General features: G+C 41.0%; 2 protein-coding genes across 5 annotated transcripts in view; both read right to left on the bottom strand.

Annotated features, from left to right (window-relative positions):
- ACAT2 (acetyl-CoA acetyltransferase 2) overlaps window positions 1-5,897 on the bottom strand; it is a 10,577-nt gene extending 4,680 nt beyond the window's left edge. The window contains exons 1-4 of the mRNA XM_012646815.1: window positions 5,721-5,897; window positions 4,813-4,947; window positions 2,511-2,692; window positions 719-836 (exon numbers count right to left, since the gene is read on the bottom strand). Of these exons, the coding sequence (XP_012502269.1) occupies window positions 719-836; window positions 2,511-2,692; window positions 4,813-4,947; window positions 5,721-5,775 (490 nt within the window). The 5' untranslated portion in view covers window positions 5,776-5,897. The remainder of the gene's footprint in view (window positions 1-718; window positions 837-2,510; window positions 2,693-4,812; window positions 4,948-5,720) is intronic.
- Window positions 5,898-12,058: 6,161 nt separating this feature from the next.
- Window positions 12,059-23,201, bottom strand: part of WTAP (Wilms tumor 1 associated protein) — a 37,024-nt gene continuing 25,881 nt past the window's right edge. For 2 of the 4 annotated variants that reach the window (XM_012646826.1, XM_012646827.1), the window contains exons 6-8: window positions 20,190-20,368; window positions 15,168-15,322; window positions 12,059-13,317 (exon numbers count right to left, since the gene is read on the bottom strand). In XM_012646826.1, coding sequence (XP_012502280.1) covers window positions 12,734-13,317; window positions 15,168-15,322; window positions 20,190-20,368 — 918 coding nt within the window. In that variant the 3' untranslated portion in view covers window positions 12,059-12,733. Of the gene's footprint in view, window positions 13,318-15,167; window positions 15,323-19,128; window positions 19,969-20,189; window positions 20,369-23,201 lie in introns of those variants that run through there. The other 2 variants (XM_012646828.1, XM_012646829.1) reach the window with 1 other exon arrangement.

Here is a 23,201-nt window from a genome sequence, read left to right as displayed (position 1 = left end):
TGGCGTCAGCCTAGCTCACAGCAACCTCAAACTCCTGGGCTCAAGCAATCCTTCTGCCTCAGCCTCCTGAGTAGCTGGGACTACAGGCACACGCCACCATGCCTGGCTAATTTTTTCTACATATTTTTAGTTGTCTGGCTAATTTCTTTCTATTTTCAGTAGAGACGGGGTCTCGCTCTTGCTCAGGCTGGTCTCAAACTCCTGAGCTCAAATGACCCACCATCCTCGGCCTCCCAGAGTGCTAGGATTACAGGCGTGAGCCACTGCGCCCGGCCTATGTTCTTATTTCTGAAGCTTGATATTTTTGAAGAGCCTGGGCCAGTTCTTTGGTTTAAATGTCCCCAATTTGGGTTTGTCTGATATTTCCTAAAAATTAGATTAAGATTATTCAGAAAGAGAGGTATACCACCAAATGATGGTATGATCTCAGTGAACCTTTTTCCTAAGACAGGGTCTTACTTTATCACCCAGGCTGCAGTGCAGTGGTACGATCATAGCTCACTGCCAACATTCTCTGAAGATCAAGGATTGACAAAGTAGGGAAAGAATACTCACTTCACTTCAGTTCATCAACGAGAAACTGCCTGTCAGCAGGAATACTAAAATGCTTAAGACAGGGTCTCCACCCACAAGGAGGAAAGCACTTAAGAAGCATATTATTACATAATCTTTTTCAACCTTTTTAAAGTTAATATATTTGCAGGTATGTCTGCCTTACCTGTAATACCCATATGATAGTTGTGAAATGCACAGGTAAGCCCATCACAGAGTATGCTGTCAGCTAGTGCCGTATCACCAAGTTTTACTCCTGTTCTCAAGTGAACCAAGTGGGGAGCCTAGAAACAAGAAATAAAAATAGATTTAGGCTTGGTTGTAATTAGTCATCTCCTTAGAATCCTACTCAAAACTAGTTTTTCCTCAGTTTTCATCCAGTCCCCTTTGCAGCCCTTCTCCCCAGTTCTGGCTCCTCAGCGAGACCAGAACCTGAAGACCCCTGGAACTAGCAGACTGCTCCCTCCTGCCTGCTCTTGGGAACCCATTACTTTCCTCCCTACCCATTTCTCATTCTTGCTCAAACCTATTCATTCTGTGTCCTATTTCCTTAAGAATCCCATTTATTCTTTCCAAAGAGGCAACTAATTATCTGTTAAACGAAGAACTCATCTAAGTGCTTAAGTAATGCTAACGATGTGTTACTTATTTTAATAGGAGACATAATGCCTATGAGAATAAATCAAGTTGTCTAATTAACTAATGAGGAGCGGTTTCTGAGTAGGTGCTGCTCTTAACTCCTACCAACTCAACAGTAACTATAATAGAATAGAAAGAGTATTGGACTTAGAGTGAGAAAAGCTGCATTTGAATGCTGACTCTAGGCCTGTTTCCTTACCTGTAAATTGGAAATATCACCTGCTCTATATGGGCTGTTGTGAGCACATGTACGAAAGCACCTGGTAAAGCACTACCCTGATATTAGTATTGTTCTGTCAAAATCACTGATTGTGGCCGGGCACGGTGGCTCACGCCTGTAATCCTAGCACTCTGGGAGGCGGAGACAGGCGGATTGTTTGAGCTCAGGAGCTCGAAACCAGCCTGAGCAAGAGCGAGACCCCGTCTCCACTAAAAAAAAATAGAAAGGAATTATCTGGACAACTAAAAATACATAGAAAAAATTAGCCGGGCATGGTGGCACATGCCTGTAGTCCCAGCTACTCGAGAGGCTGAGGCAGGAGGATCGCTTGAGCCCAGGAGTTTGAGGTTGCTGTGAGTTAGGCTGACGCCATGGCACTCACTCTAGCCTGGGCAACAGAGTGAGACTCTGTCTCAAAAAAAAAAAAAAAAATCACTGATTGTTTTCCCATCATCAGTTCACCTCCTCTTAACCCTCAACAATGCCTGGGCTGAATCAGCCTCTAACCAGGGAATTCCCCGGTCACACCCTGAGCTACCTCAGTAGGAAACAGAGGATATATTATACTTTTTCCTTTCCACTGCTGTGCCAATTTGAGGGATGGAACGTGGTGAAACAAATCCCACCTGGCAAACCTATTGGAGAAGGGCACTACTCAGTGGTCCTCTTTTCCATGTTTATATCTTGCGAAGGTTAACAAAGTTTGGTCTCTGGGATCCTCCTTGTCATGTACAGGAAGTGGCAACATCTGTTCTTGCCTTTTACTCACAATGAGAAAGAACTTTAAAACCAACAATATTAACCAACTAACATTATGGGCTTAATTCAGAAAATATTTTATGCTTCATTAACAACAGTTTAGAAAAAAAATATTCTGTTCCAATCACACTGGCTGATAGGGTTTTTCATCAACCTGGATTTCGCATCCAAATTGAAGAATAATTAACATTCAGGTAGGGCTCAAGGTTGAATCTATTTTTGTTTTTTTTCTTTCCTGTTTGGTTCCAGCTCTGATAGGCATTGGTTTACTCTGCTGTGGCAGACATGAGTTTCTGAGAGAGAGGTCAGTGAGAGCCATCTCTGCAGAGGCCTTACTTACCTTGCTCATACTTTCCATGCCTCCTGCAACCACAATGCTGGAGTCTCCTAATGCTATGGACTGGGCTGCAAGGCACACGGCTTTTAGGCCTGACCCACAGACCATCTGGCAGCTCCATGCTGGAACAGAGTAGGGAATTCCCGCACTCACACTGGCTTGTCTTACAGGATTCTGCCCGCAACCTGCAAGAAGGAACACAGAGGCCTGCTGGCAATCAAGGAGAAAGACGAAATGTCAGGGTGAAAGTGTGTGCAAAATTGCCAACTGGGTCACCTGCCACTTTTGAAAGCCTACAGGCCAGCTAAGTTCCCACCAGAGCCAAGAAGGTCTGTCTACATTCTCCACCCGTCACAGTCTAGCCCTTTAATACACATTGCCTTGTGCTGCTCTCTAGGTATTTCATAGATATTAAATATAAGCTTTCTCCTCCACAAAAAGGTTATTAATACCTTAAAACAGAACTGTCGTCCTCATCTTTTGAGAGGGCTTGAATAAGCACTATCAAACCTATGCGATAAACACAGGGTGTAACTTAGGCATTATTAATGTTTCTAACAAGGGCCATTTGCTCCCATGATCATGGCTTAAAACAATTGGGAAAAAAAGAAGAGTTCCTTGAAGAGGAAAACCTCTGGTAATAAGCAGTTCTTTTCTTATTATTCATCACACTATGATTAACTGGTTATGTAATAAGATATGTACATAATCGGAACTGACAAATACCTTTTTATAAGTCAACTGTGGGGATTTCCTTCAGTTGGAAAGAAATACATCACTTACTTGAAGTAGCACAGAAGAGGATGGAGTTTAAAGTTTGAAATATTCTCAGTCACCACTGTCTATTATCAAAGGGTCAAAAGTAAATGTTACAGGCACGGTGGCTCATGCCTGTAATCCTAGCACTCTGGGAGGCCGAGGCAGGGGGATTGTTTGAGCTCAGAAGTTTGAGACCAGCCAAAGCAAGAGCAAGACACTGTCTCTACTAAAAATAGAAAAATAAGCCAGACGTTACAGTGCACACATCTAATTCCAGCTACTCGGGAGGCTAAATCAGGGGTATCTCTTGAGCCCAAGAATTCAAGGCTATAGTGGGCTATGATCACACCTGTGAACAGCCACTACACTCCAGCCTGGGCAACAGAGCAATACCCCATCTCTTAAAAAAAAACAAACAAAAACACTAAAAACAAAATATGCCACGAACCAGCTAGCTGTTAGTGTGCACATTTAAAGAGAAACCAACAATTGAACAAGTCTGAGTCAAGGGTGTGGGGAGGCAGGAAGGAGGGAGTGGCCAGCCTCAGGGTATTACACGTGTATTTTAAAGCCTTGGGGAATCACGAGAAAGTGGACTAGTTCATACAAAACCTTAAGACACAGAAGGACAAGCTGAGAAAAGAGAATCAGGAAGAGGAACCACAAAATTACAAAGTAAATACACAGAAAAATGGGCCACATCTCAGAAAAGACAGAAGTTGGTTTTGAGTGACTATTACCAATTAGCACTGCAAATAATTAGAATTTATGTTACTGAGTAAGCACGGAACTAGTTATTAATAACTAATGTGGAGGAACTTCCGAAGCTGCTGGAACTAATTAGGAATGGTCAAACCCAAAGAGAATCAGAAGATGGCAGCACCATCATGACTCACCTACCTTCCTCCAGGGAGTGATATGCCCTGTTTGTGAGGGGCATGAAGTACCTTCCCAGCTCAGAACTGAGCCCTGAGAGGGCAAGGACTTTACCTGTATTGTTGAAGCCATACCTCCAGCACCAAGCATTCAGGAGGAATTCAATACGCTTTTATTGAATGTATGACATTTTAGGGGAATATAGAGGACCATGCATACGCTCCTATGCATCGAGCTGGCCCTGCTTCTAAAGAATGAAAATGTAGTGTATGTAGATCAGTGGTCTAGGTTCATTCAGGAAAAGCATATTAAAGAAGCTGAGTCTTGCTTTGCAGGGGTTGGGTGTGTCTGTAGTCCCAGCTACTTAGGAGGCTGAGACAGGAGGATTGCTTGAGCCCAGGAATTAGAGACCAGGCCAAGCGATATAGCCAGATGTCAAAAAAATTAATTAATTAATTTATGTATTTTTTTTTTTTTTACAAAGAGGTTGAGTCCTAAGCTGAATAGAAGCTATTGACAGGGCTGGGAGGAGGGGCTGTAGGGGGAATCCTAACAGCGAGAACTCTGAGCAAAAGGGTGGAGGCAAGAACTTAAGTGAGCCTCAGTGTGCGCACCTGTGTTAATGGGCTGTTTCTGATAAACCTGACCTCGCCGGGGTCACTGAAGTTACCTGCTGCCAAAACATGTCCGAATATGACCTCAGACACGTCTTCTGGAGCCACAGTGGCCCTCTTCAGGACTTCTTTGATGACCGTCGAGCCCAGGTCCTGGACAGGAACGGTAGCTAAGGCACCATTGAAGGAGCCTACAACAGAATGGGAGACCGCGGACATCTGAAACCCGAGGGCAAGGCAGAAACCCCCCACGCGCTGCCCAGCGCAGTCTGGAAAGACCCCCGCAAGGCGGCGGCGCCCTCTGCCTCCACAGGTTCCCACACCGGCTAGTCTGGGCAACCGGCAGGGCATGCGACACAACTCGCAGCGGCCGAGGGCCGGACAGGCGACTCCCAGGGCGGCCTTTGGACGCCGCCGGACCCCAGCTCTTTCCCCGAATCCGAGGGAATGGGTGCGGCCCCATGCTTCTACAACAGAAGGAGCCGCGGGTTAAGGGCTTTCAAAACCGCGGTACTGAGCGGACGGAGGCAATAACCCCGAATTGCTGTTTGACCAGCCAGACCCTTGCCCGGCGCCCGGCTCAGACCACCGAGCAGCCCCGCCCCCGCGACCGCAGGGCTGACAGATGGCGCCTCCCGGAGGTGGCCAATCATGGTTCTCGAGAGAGGGCGCCTCCGCACGCCAGCCATTGGGGGAGCCGGACAGCACGGTGGCTCTATCCCGGGGAGCCAATCCGAACACGATGGGCGGAACGCGCCCACCTGGCGAGAAGGGGCGGGGCTGCCGGGCCGGGCCCGGGGAGGCACGAGGCGCCGGATCCCGGAGTCCCGGGGGTCCTCGCGGCCTGACCAGGCCGGCCTCCTCCCCGCACGCCCCTCTCCCACGCCACACAGGTCTGGCCTTGGGCACTCCTGCCGAAGTAGCGCGCGGCTCAGACCCTGCGCGGTGCCCGCCGGCCACTCACCTATGACGGTCCGCGCTGCCGAGACGATCACCACAGGGTCCGAGCCTGCACTCATCCTGCCCACAACCGCCGCTCCCGCTTCTGCCGGCCCAGCGCTGCCTGCAAGTGAGGCAGAGCCCCTCCTCGCAGCTCACCAGCCCCGCCGGTGGGCGGACCCTGGGGCTGCCCCGCCCCCCGCTTCCGTGCGGCCCACAGTGCGCAGGCGCGAGGCCAGTGTGGTGCTGGCCCTGGGACTGGCGCTCCCGGAGCAAAGGTTGGGTGGGGGTGCCGGGACGAAGGGCGGGACGGTCTTTGGCTGAGGGGCAGGGAGGATTCCGGAGGTGCAGGGCGAGGGGTGGGGGACGCAGGTTCCGGGGGTGAAGGGCAAGGTCGGGGGCGTCCTGTGGGGAGCCGGAGGGGTCCTGGGGCTGCGGGCAGAACTGCGGACCTCGGACACCCGCCCGCCATCTCCAGACCCTTTTTCTGGACACCCCAGTGTTGTAGTCTCCTGTCTTAACGTTTTAGGGGGTTTCTTGTTTGTTTTTAATCTTAGGGTTTTTCAAAACAATAAAGGGGGTGGTGACAAAAGAATACATCTCGTTCAGCCCAGGATTTGAATCCCACTGGCGAGAATCTTGAATGGGAATCCCGCTAACTGCAGGACTGAAGACAATTCTGATGTATTTTTTTTTGCTCTCAGGGCTTCGAAAGTTCCTCTACATTTTGTCTGGGTGTCAATAAGCATTCCTTCACGTCAGGTGTTACCTGGGTTCGCATCTATGCGAGACCGCATGGGGTTGGCCACGCTTGCCTTTCTTCGGGAAGATCAGCTCTTGCCGTGAACGAGTGAGGAAGCTGGGAGTATCTTGATGTCCTACTAGTCAAAAGTTCCTTTGGTGAAGCTGACAGTTTGGACAATGAAGGAAGGGAAGCTTGTAATAAAAGTTGGTCACTTCTGTTTAAACCATTAAGACTCCATATCTCCTACTGGGCAAAGTTCAGAATCTTGCAGAGCTTTCTAGGAATCTAACAGCTGGCGCCAGTTACTTTTCCAGTCTCAGCTCTGGCTGTTCCCCCTGGACACTCCCCAGTTAGGCTACTAGGGCTCTTGGAAAGAACACCAATCCTCTGTTTCCTGCAGCTTGGCCGCCTGGAGAGAACTCCGCCTGCTCCCTGATGGAAGGTGTAAGCCTGCAGTCCAGCTACAATTCCTGTCCATTGTGAAAACGTTCCCCTTTTCCCTGCCTGGGGCATCAACCCATTCCCTCCTCCGTGCTTCCCCTAGCACATAGTATACAACCCTGTGTGCTAACCACCCCTCCCCCAACCCGCAGTACAGGACCCCCTTTCCGGAGAGAGGTCTTGGTTTCTCTTGTTCTCTTTAGTACCTAGAACTTACTGGGTGTCAAATAAATGTCAGTGAATTTTCATGATTATCACCCAAAAGCTTTTCTTAACCATTCCCAAGAGCTGCATGAGGCCCCATCTAGAGAGGACACAGATAAGGAGACTTGCAAATATTTGAATAATAGTTAACACTGAACAATCATCAACTGTCAGTATCAACTAGGTGTGTTTGAATAAATGGTAAGGACTTGGGTAGGGTACTCAGTGATGGCTAGAATTTCATGTGTATTTTCAATGGACTCAATATATTTCATCTCTTTCCTAATTAATCTTAGCCTTGGCCAGTGATTGGTTTAAGAATAGACATGTGACTCCATCTTGGCCACAAAAATGCGAGCAGAAGCGTGGGTGGCTCTGAGAAAGGTATTCTCACTTCTGAGAAATAGAGATGGATCCTCTTCCCCTTTGGATGTCATGGTGTTTGGTGAGGCCTGGAGCGGGGCCAGCCCAACTGCGAGGCCAACACACTGAGGACAGCAGGGTGGAGATGGAAAGAACCAAGGCCTTTAAGGACATCTTTGAGAGAAACCCTAGAGTCCACCCAACCTCTGATCTTCCAATTATGTGAGGCAATTTTCCTAACTGTTTAAGCCAGCCTAAGTTAGGTAGGCTGTTCTGTCACGTGTAGCTGAAAGCATCCTATACATCTAGTCAGACTTTCTGGTAGGAAATGAAGAATTTTAGAAGGTATTTTGTAAATCAAGGAGAAACTAATGTGCTAGGAAGCAAAGGGTTTCTAGGCAAGCAATGCAACTTGTTGGAAACACTGCATAGTGGAGCAAGAAAACTTTGTCACAAGGTTGTGACGGGGAAAACTATTGACAAGCCTGGAGAAGCCTCCTGAAGAATTTTAAAGTAGATTGAAAAAAATCATCAGACCTGGGAAACTACATTAAGACTTTGCAGGCCAGACACGGTGGCTCACATCTATAACCCTAGCACTTTGGGAGGCTGAGGCGGGAAGATTGCTTGAGACCAGGAGTTTGAGACCAGCCTGAGCAACACAGCAAGACCCCGTCTCTACAAAAACATTTTTTGAAAAATTAGCCAGATGTGGTGGCACATGCCTGTAGTCTCAGCTACTCAGGAGGCTGATGTAGGAGGATTGCTTGAGTCTGTGAGTTTGAGGTTGCAGTGAGCTACGATGATATCACTGCACTCTAGCTTGGGCAACAGAGACCCTGTCTCAAAAAAACAAACAAAAAACCCAAAAAACTTTGCACAGATATGCAGATGGGTCACATAAACCAGAGAAGATGACTAGAGTGCAGGCCCCAGAGTTAGGGCAGCAGAAAAGGAAAAAATTGGGTAACTGTTTCCTTCAGGAGAAATCCTTAGGGTCTGGGATAGTGATGGAGTCAGCAATCCTCCCTGCTGAGAACTCAGCAGCACACTATAAATCTATTCTTTCCAGTAATCTGGAACATGTTTCCTATCCCCAAACATATCAGAGTCCAAGAAATTCAAGAAACTTTTCCCTCGGCTTAGCTCTATTCTATCTCATTTTCCCCTTACTCTTTGGTCATTCCTCACTCTCCTTTGTGGGCTTACTCTTGCTGCCCCTTAATATATTCCCCAAGGTTCCTGCTCTGTACCGGCTTCCTGGGTAATACCAGTCATTCCCATGGCTTGTTACCACCTACATGTGGACAACTCTGAAATCCTTACATCTAACCTAGTTGTCTCCTGAGCAGACTGGTCCTCTCCATTTAAATTTTGTATAAGAACATCACATTTAACATATCCAAACCAACCTCTTCTAGCCTGTTTTTTCTTTTTTTAAAATATCAGTGAGCAGTATAACTATCTTCTGTTAACCAAGTCAGAAATCTCTCTCTCCAAATCCACTTAGATGTCACTTCCTCCAGGAAGCCTTCCTATCTCCTGCATTTGGTACCTCCTCAGCATCTCTACTAGACTATATAAGCTTTGTTATATATACTGCTTTATGCACAGCTCCGGGTACATTATAGGCATTAATTATGTATGAATATGAATATATCTTTATGGCCAATGCCTAGCACATTTGAATGAGTATAATATATTCATCTAGATACTACGACTATATTGTTTTCTGCCTGGAAGATCTATCCAGAATAAGCTGAGTGAATCTCAAGAAGGTAATTGCTTTTTTTTTTTTTTTTTGAGACAGAGTCTCACTGTGTTGCCCGGGCTAGAGTGCCGTGGTGTCATCCTAGCTCACAGCAACCTCAAACTCCTGGGCTCAAGCGATCCTCTTGCCTCAGCCTCCCGAGTAGCTGGGACTACAGGCATGCACCACCATGCCTGGCTAATTTTTTTTATATATTTTTAGTTGTCCGATTAATTTCCTTCTATTTTTAGTAGAGACGGGGTCTCGCTCTTGCTCAGGCTGGTCTCGAACTCCTGAGCTCAATCCGCCCGCCTCGGCCTCCCAGAGTGCTAGGATTACAGGCGTGAGCCACCGCGCCCGGCCAAGGTAATTGCTTTTGTTGAGAGGCCACGCAGTATCTGTTCCCTGAGACTTCATTTTAGCTACTCATTATCCACTCAAAGCTACATATGGGCCAGATGGAGACTAAGAATAATGAATGGAGGAAAGAAGAGGAATATATATTTTTAAATTACATCTGGATCTAGAAGCACATGCTATCTGGGCTGGTGAGCAGAGAGAGTGGGTAGGTAGACACCAAAATCTCCAAGTGCTTATGAGAGGCCACCATTATAGCAGTGCTACAGAGCCAGTCTATCCTGAAGGGGACTTGCAGCCATTCTTGCTTAAGTTTCATAAACAGGTGCAAGAGTCCAGGCCAGGTTTTAGCCAGAAGGCAGAATTCACCAACCTACCACGTAGCAAATTTCTTCTTTGGTCTCTGTGAGGGGACCAGTGAATCACCAAAGTGGATCTGCCGTAACATGGAAGCAAGCAGCAAACTCTATATGGGTCCAGAGCAGAGGTAATGACATTAGCCAGGGCTGACTGTTTATGATAACCACGGGGATTAATTAACTCCCAAGATAGTGTCATCAAAGAGCAGTAGGCAGTGACTGTGTACAGGGGAAAACTATTCATGAGAACGAACATCCGAGAGAAAATTGTCAGAAAGAGTGGCTTTGTGTTATGGTTTGCAAAAGTGTCTCAGGATCTAGAGTAGTCCATTGCATCAAATACAGTGAGGGGGGCCAAGGAAACTGACATCTACTGAGCTCTATGTCTGACTCCCATCAGAAACCAAATCAGTGGGCACTGTGATCTCAGACTGCACAGGCTCCAAACTGTGACAGATGTGTTTAAGTCACCAAGTCTGTGTTTTCTGTTTTAACACCAGCCCGAGCTAAGATAGCACTGATATAAGCACTTTACATGTATTAACTCATCAACTGCTCTTTCACAGGGACAAACAAGCCACAGAGAGATTCAGTAGTTTGCGCAAGTCACAGATAAGTGTAATGCCACAATTCGATTAATTCCAGAAAACACTCTACCAACTTGAATCTGACCCATCACCTCTCTTACCATAGTTACAACAGCAAGTAAAGCATCCAAAGCAGCCAATGGGAAATATTGACTAGGTACAATCATTAAGTCCTCCCTAAGTTATTCATCAAGGTGTATTCAACAGAAACATGAAAATTGGTAATGTCACATTAACAGGTCTATATTAAATTTAGTCATAAACTTAAGTCATTGGTTGAAGTTTCCTATTGCACACCAATTATTACATTAACACCAACAGGACAGAGAATTCCATTTTTGTTTGAATTGGGCAAGTTGAAAGGACCTAACAATCAAAAGCCAAACAGTATTTAATAAATCAAGGGACTATTAGTTTATACCCAAATGTTTAATCATGTACAAATTTAAAAGTGTAGGATTTTTTATTCACTTGAGCACACTGCACAAAAGGTTAATCAGAAAGTGTATTTTTAACACACCACTCAAGACCAGATATACTTTGTCACCTAACAAGCAGAACAAGTTATTTTCAAATAACTTGTACCTCAGTTTCAAGTATTATTATAACTTCAATTCTGAGGTCCTTGATTATATTACAAGTTTTGTCTAAAAACAACTATTTTGTTTTTAGCAAAAATGACATTTCATCTCAACCATATATGAAAAGCTATAGATTCAAAAGCCATTCAGTACCATAGACCTTGATACTTAATGTTTAATTAACAGAGAACATGGAACAAACTTTTAAAGTCTTCTGCCTTAAAAACATTTCTCTGGACAGGCACAGTGGCTCACACTGTGATCCCCGCACTTTGGGAGGACCCCTTGAGTCCAGGAGTTTGACAGCCTGGGTAATATAGCAACACTCTGTCTTACAAAAAATTTAAAAATTGGCCAGGTCCGGTTGGTGTGCATCTGTAGTTCTACCTACTCAGGAGGCTAAGACAGGAGCATCACTTCAGCCCAGGAGTTCAAGGTTGTAGTGAGCTAAGATTTCACTACACTGTACTATAGACTGGGTGACAGAGTGAGACCCTATCTCAAAAAAAAAAAAAAAATTTCTCCTACATTCTAACACCCCATAGGCTTGCTGATATAATATTAGCAGATATGTTAGTAAAAATCAGTAGTACTGGCCAATGTTTTACAACAAACAAAACTGACGACATAGATACTCTACCTGAAACTAGGTCACAAAAAATAAACTGCTGTTCAATTAAAACCTAACAAACACTGAGGTGACTAGTTTCTTATACTTTTCTGCATTTTCAAATATTTTATAACAATTATTTTTATAAGTCAGGGAAAAAATTTAAAGTGCAGTCCTAAACTCCAACCTCATTTTGCAAAACAAGGCATAAAATAAATTTAAAAAAGCGAATTATAAAAACCAGTGCATGCGCTTAACTTTCACTTTTGTGGTATGTTGAAGGATAATGAGTAGAAATTCAGCAATTCAATGAAAATAAATGACAAATGCTAAGCACACACCCCAAACAAACCAAAAAAACTAATGAAGGAGTTACAATAAAAATCTTTATTTAGGTTTGGTCAGTACAGGTAAGATATACTGGAGTCACAGAGCAATATGCATTAACAGGATACAACAGTTCATAAAAACTGAGTAACTATGCACACAAATTTCTTAAACATTCAGTCACCTAAAGAGAAAATGCACAGATGTGTGGTGGAAAAAACTGTATCTAACACTGAAACTACTTTAGGACTCCATCAACAAGTCCAACTTTTAGTGATAAAAAACTACTGTACTGGGCAAACTTGGCAGTCATAAACCCACATCTATTCTAACAAGTCTGAATGGTGCATAAGTATAATAACAGCATGAGTAAGAATGCCCTTACACAGCACAGGTTCTAGATAGACACAGATTTATACAGACATCATTGTGTTATACTTCAAGGAAAGATTTCCATTTACAACTTCACATTAACTCATATAAAAATAACTTGACCCTACACAAAATGTCCTTTTTAGCAACATTCAAAGTAATTAACTGTTATAATTTCCAAAGTGGCAGAGGTATTGAAGCAAAAAAAAAAAAAAAAACCAAACAAACAAAAAAAACACACACCAACAAAAAGGCAAATTGTGACAAAAGTATGCATTAATTTTCTAGACAGTATCCTCTCCCAAATTAAATGACACTGTATAAAAATTTGCTGGAAAAATATTACAAAACTGAACCCTGTACATTTACACTTGAGTCCAAGCCATTCTGAACGTGGCGGGAACCCACAGTTCGGTTACCTTTCCCACTCACTGCTTTCTCCTCTTGAGGGTCATGATTGGAGTCTGTGTCATTTGAGTGGTGTGTGAGAGAGTTTTCACTGCCCGTGGGAGAGTCTACACTTTCATACCCCGCACTGAGTTGGTTTACGTAACTACTACCTCCTCTGCCAGTTCTCTCCTCTGAGCTGTTGGAGGCCTTATTGCCATTCCCTGGAGAAGAAGGAAAGTCATCTTCAGTTGTGTTCCCCTCCCTGTGAAATCCAGACCCAGACGTCCTCTGACGGGAGGAGCTACCATTACTTGGTCCGTTTGCCAGACGGCTGCAGTCTTTACTTGTGGCCTCTGCCTGTTCTACAGGTTCAGAAGATGTAGTCCTGCTGGTACTTGGGGCGGAGGCTTGAGACTGCTGCTGCTGGTACTGAGCCAACTGCTGGCGTGTCTCCTTCAGTTGTTGCTGAAGAACTAGAATGGTACTCTGCATACCCTCTACTTCTTCGTCGAGTTGAATGATGAAGTCATTCAGTTCTGTGCAAAGGAGAGTCAAACCTACTTTAATATCTCTTATAACATTGAAAAATATTTAAGTGCCTGCCACAAAGCAAGGCATTCAATAAATGCTTGTTAAGTAAACAAATACAGTTCTAAAATCACAATCTTATTTTAAAATTTTGCTTGGAATTTTAAAATAGCCATCCAAGAATGAGTTTGTTTTGGGGGAAGCTGGATGCTTAAAATGATATGCATACCTGTGTGTCCTAGATCCATGAATTCAATCAACAGCAGATTGAAAATATTTAGGAAAAAACTGCATCTGTACTGAACATGTACAGACTTTTTTCTTGTCATCCTTCCCTATACAATATAGTGTAACAATGATTTACACAGCATTTACATTGTATTATGTATCATAAGTAACCTAGAGATGGTTTAAACATTAAGATGTGCAAATACTATATACCATTTTGTAGCAGGGACTTGAGTATCTGTGGATTTTACTATCTGTGGGAGGTCCTGGAACCAACCCCCAAGGGATGATTGTTATTAAAGCAATGAAATTCAAATTGATTTGAACCATCTTGCTACGCACAACTGATTACAGCCCTCCAAATCTGACTCATGTTTACCTGTGGGCCCACTATGGCGGAGCCCCTAATTCCTCACCCTCCTAGCCAGTGTCTTAGTTCCACAGCAGGTCTGGACCATATAGACACAGTGTGGTCCTCTAACACTCCAAAGAGTCCTATCCTCTAACCAAGGACTGTTCCACATACAAGGACAAAGTCACATAACTAATACTTGAAAAGATGTTAAAATACATATGTCCATTAAGTTCTAAAAAGGTTCAAAAGAAAGAAAAAAAGGCCTTCACAGCTATATAAAATCTCCTATGTACATGTTTGCAAGTAGTGTAACAGCTAAGGATTACCACTTTGAAAAGGCAGTTTTAAAGAAATTACTTGGTTACTGATCTTTGCAATTAACCATCAGTCTTACTAATTTTCCATTTAAATTTTCAGAGTTTGGATATTTTCCTAACTATTAATGTTCCTCACAAAGAGGAGAAACAGCATAGATGCAGCTATACTTGCACAAAAATGGATGGAGGCTGGCAATTTTTGTTTTTCTTAACAAATCTTTTTTTTGAGACAGGGTCTCACTCTGTCACCCAGGCAAGAGTGCAGGGGCATCATCATAGCTCACTGCAATCTCAAACTCCTAGGCTCGAGGGGTTCTCCTGCCTCAGTGTCCCAAGGAGGCTAGGACTACAGACACACGCCCAGACACCCAGCTAATTTTTGTATTGTTTTGTAGAGACTGGGTCTCATTATGTTACTTGGGCTCGTTTCCAACTCCTGGGCTCAAGTGATCCTCCAGCCTCTACCTCCCAAAGTGCTAGAATTATTAGGTGTGAGCCACTGCACTCAGTCTGTTTTAGCAAATTTAAATATTAAATCTCTCATTCACTAAACAGGACATTCACAGGTACAATTACATTATTTTCAAACCTCTGGAAACTGCCAAATGTTTCCAAGATTTACACTTACAAGAAATGGTTAAAGATAGTCCCCTCATTCAAACACTGAATATAAATTTGTACATCTTAGTAATACGACACGCTTTTTTATATTTCACCAAACCCTAGCCTCTCACTACAAAAAAAAAAAAACCTTAAGAAATTTGCATGATAAACAAGGAGAGTGGAAAAACACACTAACATGGCTTTGTTTACTGACTCAACTAGAAATGTTTCATTCGTAATTCTATATAATCATAGGCAGAGATTAGTATGTACAGAATCTAACCTGTAATTTCATGCCTGGCAGCTTTTTTAAGCCAGTGCAAAGTTGAGTAAACTTTTCAAAAAATCCCCTTACCATCCTGACTGCTTTTAAGCTCCTCACTATATTTCTTCTGTAAAGCCAACTCTGCTTCAAGTTGTGCAATACGTCCCTGGGACAGCTGCCTTCCAAGTTCTTGATTCTCCTGGATAAGCATTCGACACTTCGCCATTAACTTTTTCCCTGTTTGGCTGCAAAGGAAAGAGCCATCATCATAAAATGAAGATAAAACTCTATATAACCTTCTTTGCTTACAATTATGACAGTGATAGATGTAGCACGTACAGAATATAACTATGTCACAGCAGATGCCACCCTATAATTACCATCTTCTCTTCCGGAACACGTCCATCTTCCGAATTTCAGTATTTTGCCAATATAGCAGCAAAAATAAACCCTAAAAGTGCCCAAATGGACACTTTTGTTTCTATTACATCAATAATCATTTCTGAAATCTGCTTTAATCACAAATTATCACTTGAAACAAACAGGCCAGTTAATTCACACACCTTGGATATACCAATATTATTACAACACTAAGGTAACTTAGCAATTTATCAAACAAAAAAGTTCTTAAAAAGTTACACGTAACATCAATCACAAATGTATGCTTCTCTAAAATATCTAACACATGAAAATCAGTACTTAGAAATATAAATGAATGAGAGTATATTTATTCTTGCTAAAAAACATTTAATAAAAATTCTTAATGGGCAGTTCTCTAGTGTATCCATCTTCTGTATCTCGAGAATGGGCCTATTGCATTACGTGAGGCCATGTTTCATTTTTTTTGAAGCCTTAAGACTCTTTCTACTCATCAACTCCTTATTTAACTTTTTCATGTGTTTTATACACACACACACACACCTTTGAGCTTTCAAATTGGGATGTTTAAGTTTTTTTTTAATTTAATACTGATACATAGTTAAGCTATTATTGACATTATAAAAGATCATCCTTGTGATACAGAAATAAGAACAGGGGTACCACAAAGAATTCGAACGTGGAAATACCTGCCATGTTAGGAGTGGCATACTTTCAACAAACTAGTTTCCAAATGCTAGGGCAACATATTATAGGAACTATATGCACATACATAGCAATGGCAAAAATTTAACCAAAAGGACAAGTAAGTGTCTCAATAAAACTTGATTGCTTTTCTTTAGCCTCGGCAATAAAAGTAGAAACCATAGCTTTTAAAGGGATCTGATTTAAGTATATAATTGGTATATTATACCTTTGAGGCTTGGATAGAAACAGTTTGAAATTCTCATCATTGGGTTAAGTCCAGAATGACCTTGTTGGTTAAAAACTTTTATTCTGGTGTCTCCTTCTCCTGGTGGGGCTTTCACTTGCCTGATCTATTACCTCAGCATTTTTTAGGACTTTAAAATGGAAGTATTTTGTAAATAATTCTCATTCTTTTAAGTAGTGTTGCAAGGTTCTTTTACCTACAGCATGTGTTCTAAGCTAATGTAATTCAAAATAAGTTTGTAACTGAGTTTCCTTACAGAAATCTGTAGAACAGTAAAACCTGGGTTACTAGTGTTCAAAGGTGCCCAAAGTGAAAGCCATGAGCTACCAGAAGGTAAGGATTTTATTCTTTTATGTGGCAAATTTATTAGCTGGTGTTCTTGTTCATTGCTACCGTAGTTTCAGATATCCCATTTCCCATTAGCGCTCTCAGGCTTTAGCCTCCAGTGAACACACATTCAGACATCAAACAATGAGGAAATAAGAGACGGACATGATTGTCAAAAACATTGAATCCCTTCCACCTTACTATGTTCCCACAATTTTGTTTTCTTGCAAAGTACATAATATCAGTGTTTCCAACTACCTGAAAATTCTTTTATATGAATTAAATAAAGATTAGAAAAAAATAGACAACTGTAAAATACATTAATTTGTGATCTGACTTAACCCCTTATAAAAATGCCACAAATTCTCAAACGAAAAGGTTTCATTTTAACAAGTCATATTTTTTAATAAATGCCTGCGCTAAGATAATCCTATCATATCTAAAACTAGCAATTACTGAAGTAAATCTCAACAAAACCATTGTTTTAAACATTCTGTAACTTTATGTTATTTTTTTAACTACGTAAAATTTGTGTTGTGCTCATATCACAAAAAAATGAAAATTGTAAGTAACTGTTTTGGAATAATTTTTTAAAATTACAAACAAAAAATCTAAGCCATTCCTAAAACCAAATAACCCATAAAACAAATATAATAGGAAATACTTCAAGGGAAGCATTTATAAAAAAGGAATGATCACACATTGCTTTTAGAAAGCAAGGGGAAGGGAGCCAGGCTATTTTAGAGAGACATACAGACAATTACTCAAATGATTAAATGCAAACCGGGGACTGCCAGAATACTGAAAGATACTCCTCTAAACACTAAAAGGCACGCACAGTTTCATGAATGAAATATTTTAACTGAAGTGGACATGATAATTCAAGGAATCTTTCCTCCTCAAAATTAAAACTGAGAAAAATAGGAAAGTGAAAACACTCACCCACACCCACACAGAACAAAACAAGATCCATTCTACTTCAAATATTCCAGACAGGGGATTGACTGAGCATTGCTTCAAATTAATGATATATTTATAGAACTTGACATATTCTGGCTTATAGCCTAGTTTTACAGAACAAAAGTTCATTTATAGATGATTGAATTGTGATTCATAAATATAAGGGAAATACTATGTAACCATTAAAAATGTAGCCTACATGTACTAAAAAAATGGAAAAATGTCCAAGAGATAAAGTGGAAAAAAAAAAAAAGCTGCAAGTCATCTTTTATGGCATGATCACATTTGTTTAAAACATTTTATATACACAAAATGATTGTATATGCATAGAAATTATCTTGATGATACCCAAGAAATTTAACAGCGGTTACTGCTCCTAGAGAATAGAATGGGGAAAGTCAAGGTCACATCCAGGAGTGACACTTTTCATCTCCACCTTTCTCTCCAGTATTTTAATTTTATACACAAGCATGTATTATATTATTAATTAAAAGAGAAAATTTTAACAATGACAAGAAAAATAACCAGAGACTTCAAAATGACTGTTACCTACGTAGCAAAGAAAGATGCTGGCTAAATCTGAGTACATATTAATAATACATTTTATGAATTACTGCTTGACTTACTAAAAATATACTTAGGCTATTTCTACTGTGATTGTAAATGGCATAAAATATATACAAAAGCCTTAATTGCAGGCACAATGTGCTGATTTCAAACAGATTTGGTTACTTACCCTGCAACCCCCACAAAATAGTGAGAATTTTAGAAGCAGATTTCTTGCTGAAAAATGACACAAACCACTTCTTCAACCCACCCTCTGCCCCACAATCAGTTCCCTAAAGCACAAACATACAAGATACTTACAATTGATTTGAATGATTAAGAGAGAACTTAAGTCACCCTTGTTAAAACTGCACTTAAACGTTGGGACAAGCTGGAACATTTATCTTCCACTCATCTTAGACTCCATTATCACCAAGCGAAAATTTGAACTGGTGACTTATAGAATGATCTGACGAAAAAAATTCACCTCCAGGATTGGATGGAAGCATGAAGAAAATGCCTTTTATCTAAATGATCAAATGAATCTGCTAGAAATGATCACTATACCTTTTTTCAATTCACAAAATGTCTCACTTAGGCCAGCCCACAGTTCCAACACATTATCTTCCGGCAGGCACCCTGTGAAGCTGTCCCACATTAATTTCTACTGCAATATCCTGGGACAAAGTGTCAAAAAGTAACAAGTGTCAAGTCTCCTTGTCTTTTATGATACCAGCTGGAATAAAGTAGGTCTTTCAAAAATGAGACACAGCGCCTTTTCCTTCACTTTGAAGAGCACAGCAACAATATTTCCAAAATCAATCTGCTCTCCACAGCCCCCCCAAAATTAAAATGTTAAGAATACAACAAAATCATCATATATTCCTTGAACTTAAAAAAAAAAACAACTATTTCAAGGCACATTTAATTTAATATCAAGAGTGCAATACAAAAGGCCCAAATACAATGAAGGAACACATTCCCCCATTAACACCAACGACAATGCTCTTTTAACATGTGCCTGTTGAATGGAATGTGTATTTCATAAAGTTTGCTACTGAAAAAAATAACGCAGTGAGTCTCATCACAGCCAATACCCTTATACAATCTAGTTGTGAAATGAATGTTTATAATGCTTCAAACAGTTTAAACCTGAAGTTTGATACCACACCTTCATGTTTGTACAGTCCTCAGTAAGATTATCTACAGTTTTTGCAACCATTCAAAGAACACACCATTGATTAAAACCACATTGATGTAAGGCTCAATCAAGTAATATAGAGCCCCGAACTAAATGGTTAAATATATGTACTACTTGTACTGACATCTATTATTTGATTCTCTCATGACTATTAAAAGTTGGTTCTTAGTAAATAATCCCTTTAAAGGCAAAATTCACCTCATTTGAGTTTTGACCCAGAAGTTCAACAACAATCAGGAAGTCCACAGTCTTATTGGCAAAACTGATATACAGTGTCTCTAAGTCACTATGCTCAAGGTTAAGAGCGATGCATATTCCATTTTTACATTTTACTGGAATTTTACATGTTCAATTCATGATTAATCTCTAGGTTTTCATTCCTCCAAATTGTCTGAAGACACACTGTGCCACAGACTTAAGACTTCTGTTTCTCCCTCTATTTTCTTCAAACAGAAACAATTTCTCATTTCTCAAGTGTCTACATGTTCTAGAAGGGGAATTTTTCGGAGGTGGCCACTTCTTCGGAATAGTCCGACGGCATCAGGCCTCTGAAGCAAGGGGAAGGGGAAGAGAAAAAAGCTGAAACACAAGGTTCATCTGGTAAGTTTTACATTAACCATTACAAGCTGGACAGTATAAGAATGTGGCTTTTTTTTTGGCTCAAAAAGTCTGAGTCTTGGTGTGGAAACGAGTACTTGGCTGTCCCACCACAGCTTTCTCGTAGTGGGACTGTCAGGGAAGTCTTGACTGGGGAGTATGATTTGTTTACCTATCAGGCGTAAACTTCCAGGCACTCAGTTCATTTTGGGCTTGTTCCAGTTTGTCTTTAGTCTGTTCCAGTTCACCTTTCATTTTTAGGAAAAACAAGTTGATCGCTGGGTCCACCATTGTTGATCTCAGTTGGGCAACGCTCGGCTGCTGGACTTGCTTGAGGTACTGGATTTGAGTCTGTGCAAAGCAAAGCAAACAATTACTAACAAATCAAAGAAAACATACATAAGGTGGGGTAAACTCCCTTTCATTCATTTGATTTACCAACTCATTTATTAAGCACCTTCCCCCCTTTGATCTTAAAATTCTCTAGAGAAAGTACAAATTAAAACCATTTATTTAAGGCTATTCATGTAGGAATTAAGGCCATTTGATTGTGGCTCCATATTTGTGGCCTTTAAATAAAGAGACTGATTCTTAACTTTGTAACTCAAAAAGTACAAAAAACAGACGACGTTAAAACTAAAAAATGAAAAAAAAAAACCTAAATATGCTAATAACCCACAGGAAAAAAGCAAAGTTTAAGATATTAATTATATAAGAGTTATTAGAGTCTCTTATAGTTTACTTTCTCTAAATTTTTTGCCTATAGAAATTATTCTATATAAAAGTCCCCTAAAAATATACCAGGTACAAGATTATAATTTAAAACACACATTTGCACTTCTAAACTAAAAAATGGACAGTATTTATACCTACATAAGTTGGCATTATAGCTTTATAAAAGCAAAACTCAATAGACCCTTAAGCCAAAACAAAGCAGATTCATTTGTTCCCCTTCTGAGCAGATTTGAACTGCAGAATTGTAAAGCTAGAAGTAACTGACCTAGTCTAAACTACTTATTTTTCAGAGATAAAATAAGCCAATTGTTAAAGGATATAGCTGAAATAGAATTCTAGTTCTCAGTCCTCCTGACTCCCAGTCTAGAGTTTTTTCCACCATATCAGAACCCCTCTACTTACATATGAAACCTTCAATTTCGACTTCAGTTGTATTATTTACTAGCACACTAAAAATACATTTCTAAAATATGAAATATAGTTATTAGCATTAAAATCATCATTTTCTTCATACCCAAAACAGATCTGGTTCAAGATTTCATTCCATGTTAAGGCTTAAACAGGATCAAATTTAAAATTTCTTACTACAAATTTAGTAAAAGTCACAAATACACTAAGTGGACTGGGAATACTGAGCAAACAGAAATAATCTTTGTTTAATTTACAAAAATCTTTAACAATCTTTTATTTAATTCATTTTAAACAAAAAAGTACAACTGCTTATTCAATGTAAGGCCAGCTGCTGAGATAATTTAACACAGAAAGAATAAAGTATGTCTTTATAGCACACACCATGTGCTGGTATCACTAATTAAAACACAGTCTTACAAACACTGACTGAGATTCAGTTACTATTTAGGTTTACAAAGTCCCAACAGTCAATACTTTCAGTTATGAAAAGAGAGACAAATTTGTCTAAATTCCATGTGCTCGGGAAGAGAATACTGGGTACCATGTTTTAAAAGTCAGTTTTATTCCAAAAGCTATTTTGAGTGGACTGGCAAAAGACTAAATGAAAAATGGGAATATCACTGAGGAGAGAAAAAAATGACAGATTTATAAACAAAATAGTTAATCAAGTATTATAAAAAGCTAACAATGGCAGGGCGAAGTGGCTCACGCCTGTAATCTTAGCACTCTGGGAGGTGGAGGTGGGAGGATCACTTGAGGTCAGGAGTTCCAAGACCAGCCTGAGCAAGAGCAAGACCTCATCTCTACTAAAAATAGAAAAACTTAGCTGGGCAACTAAAAATAGAAACAAAAAATTAGCCCAGTGTGGTGGCGAACACCTGTAGTCCCAGCTACTCGGGAGGCAGGAGGATAGGTTGAGCCCATGAGTTTGAGGTTGCTGTGAACTAGGCTGATTATACGGCACTCTAGCCTGGGCAACGGAGTGAGACTCTGTCTCAAAAAAAAAAAAAAATGAAAAAAGAAAGAACATAGGCTGGGTACAGTGGCTCACACCTGTAATCCTAGCATTTTGGGAGGCTGAGATGAGAAGGTTGCTTGACCCGAGGAGTTTGAGGTTGCAGTGAGCTATGACCACACTGCTGCCCTCTAGCCCAGGCAACAAAGCAAGAGTGATAGTGAGAGGGAAGGAAAGGGAGGAATAAAGAAAGAAAAGAAAGAAGGAAGGAAGGAAGGAAAAAGAAAAGAAAGAATATACATATTCCTGAGAACGCATTTTTTTTCTATGCTTAGCTTAATTTGAAACACTGAGGGTAAAAAGCAGCTCTGTTTTAAAAGGCGTATATCCAATACAATCCTTACCACTTTTCTTCCATTTTCAGGAGGATAAGGAACCTCTTCTCCTCAAGGTTAATCCCTCCAGCTATTTCTTTAACCTTTCCCCTCCTGCCTCCTCTGGTATCTTATTCCCATCCTTTCTACCCTTTAAATTCTATTAATGTATCTGTGAACTTCCACTTGACAGTTCCTCTAGAGCCTATACATTTTCCAAACTATCTCATCTTTTAAAAAAAGCTCTCCCAATCTTGCCTAATTATCACCCAGTACCTCCCAGTTTCAACCTAACCTCATTAAAGAAATAATCTTAGCCACGTCTACATTTGATACATCTCCTCCTCCTCAAATTATTACAATCTTGCTTCTGCCCCCACCCTCAACTGAAAGATGTTTCACTAACGTGGCCAACAGTTTTCCTAACTGCCAAATCCAATGAACAATTTAAAATTCCTATTTTACTGAACCTGATGCTTGCCTTTGACACTATTAATCACTTTATTTACCTTTTGAAGGGGCAGGGGATGTTGCATCTCCTCAGTTTTCCTAAGACTACATTCTGCTCTTCTTTTTTTTTTTTTGAGACAGAATCTCACTGTTGCCTAGGCTAGAGTGAGTGCCGTGGCATCATCCTAGCTCACAGCAACCTCAAACTCCTGGGCTCAAGCGATCCTCCTGCCTCAGCCTCCCGAATAGCTGGGACTAC

This window comes from Propithecus coquereli, unplaced genomic scaffold (assembly GCF_000956105.1).
Source record: "Propithecus coquereli isolate 6110/MARCELLA unplaced genomic scaffold, Pcoq_1.0 Scaffold25, whole genome shotgun sequence".
NCBI classification, from domain to species: domain Eukaryota; kingdom Metazoa; phylum Chordata; class Mammalia; order Primates; family Indriidae; genus Propithecus; species Propithecus coquereli.
This window is presented reverse-complemented; position numbering and strand designations above follow the sequence as displayed.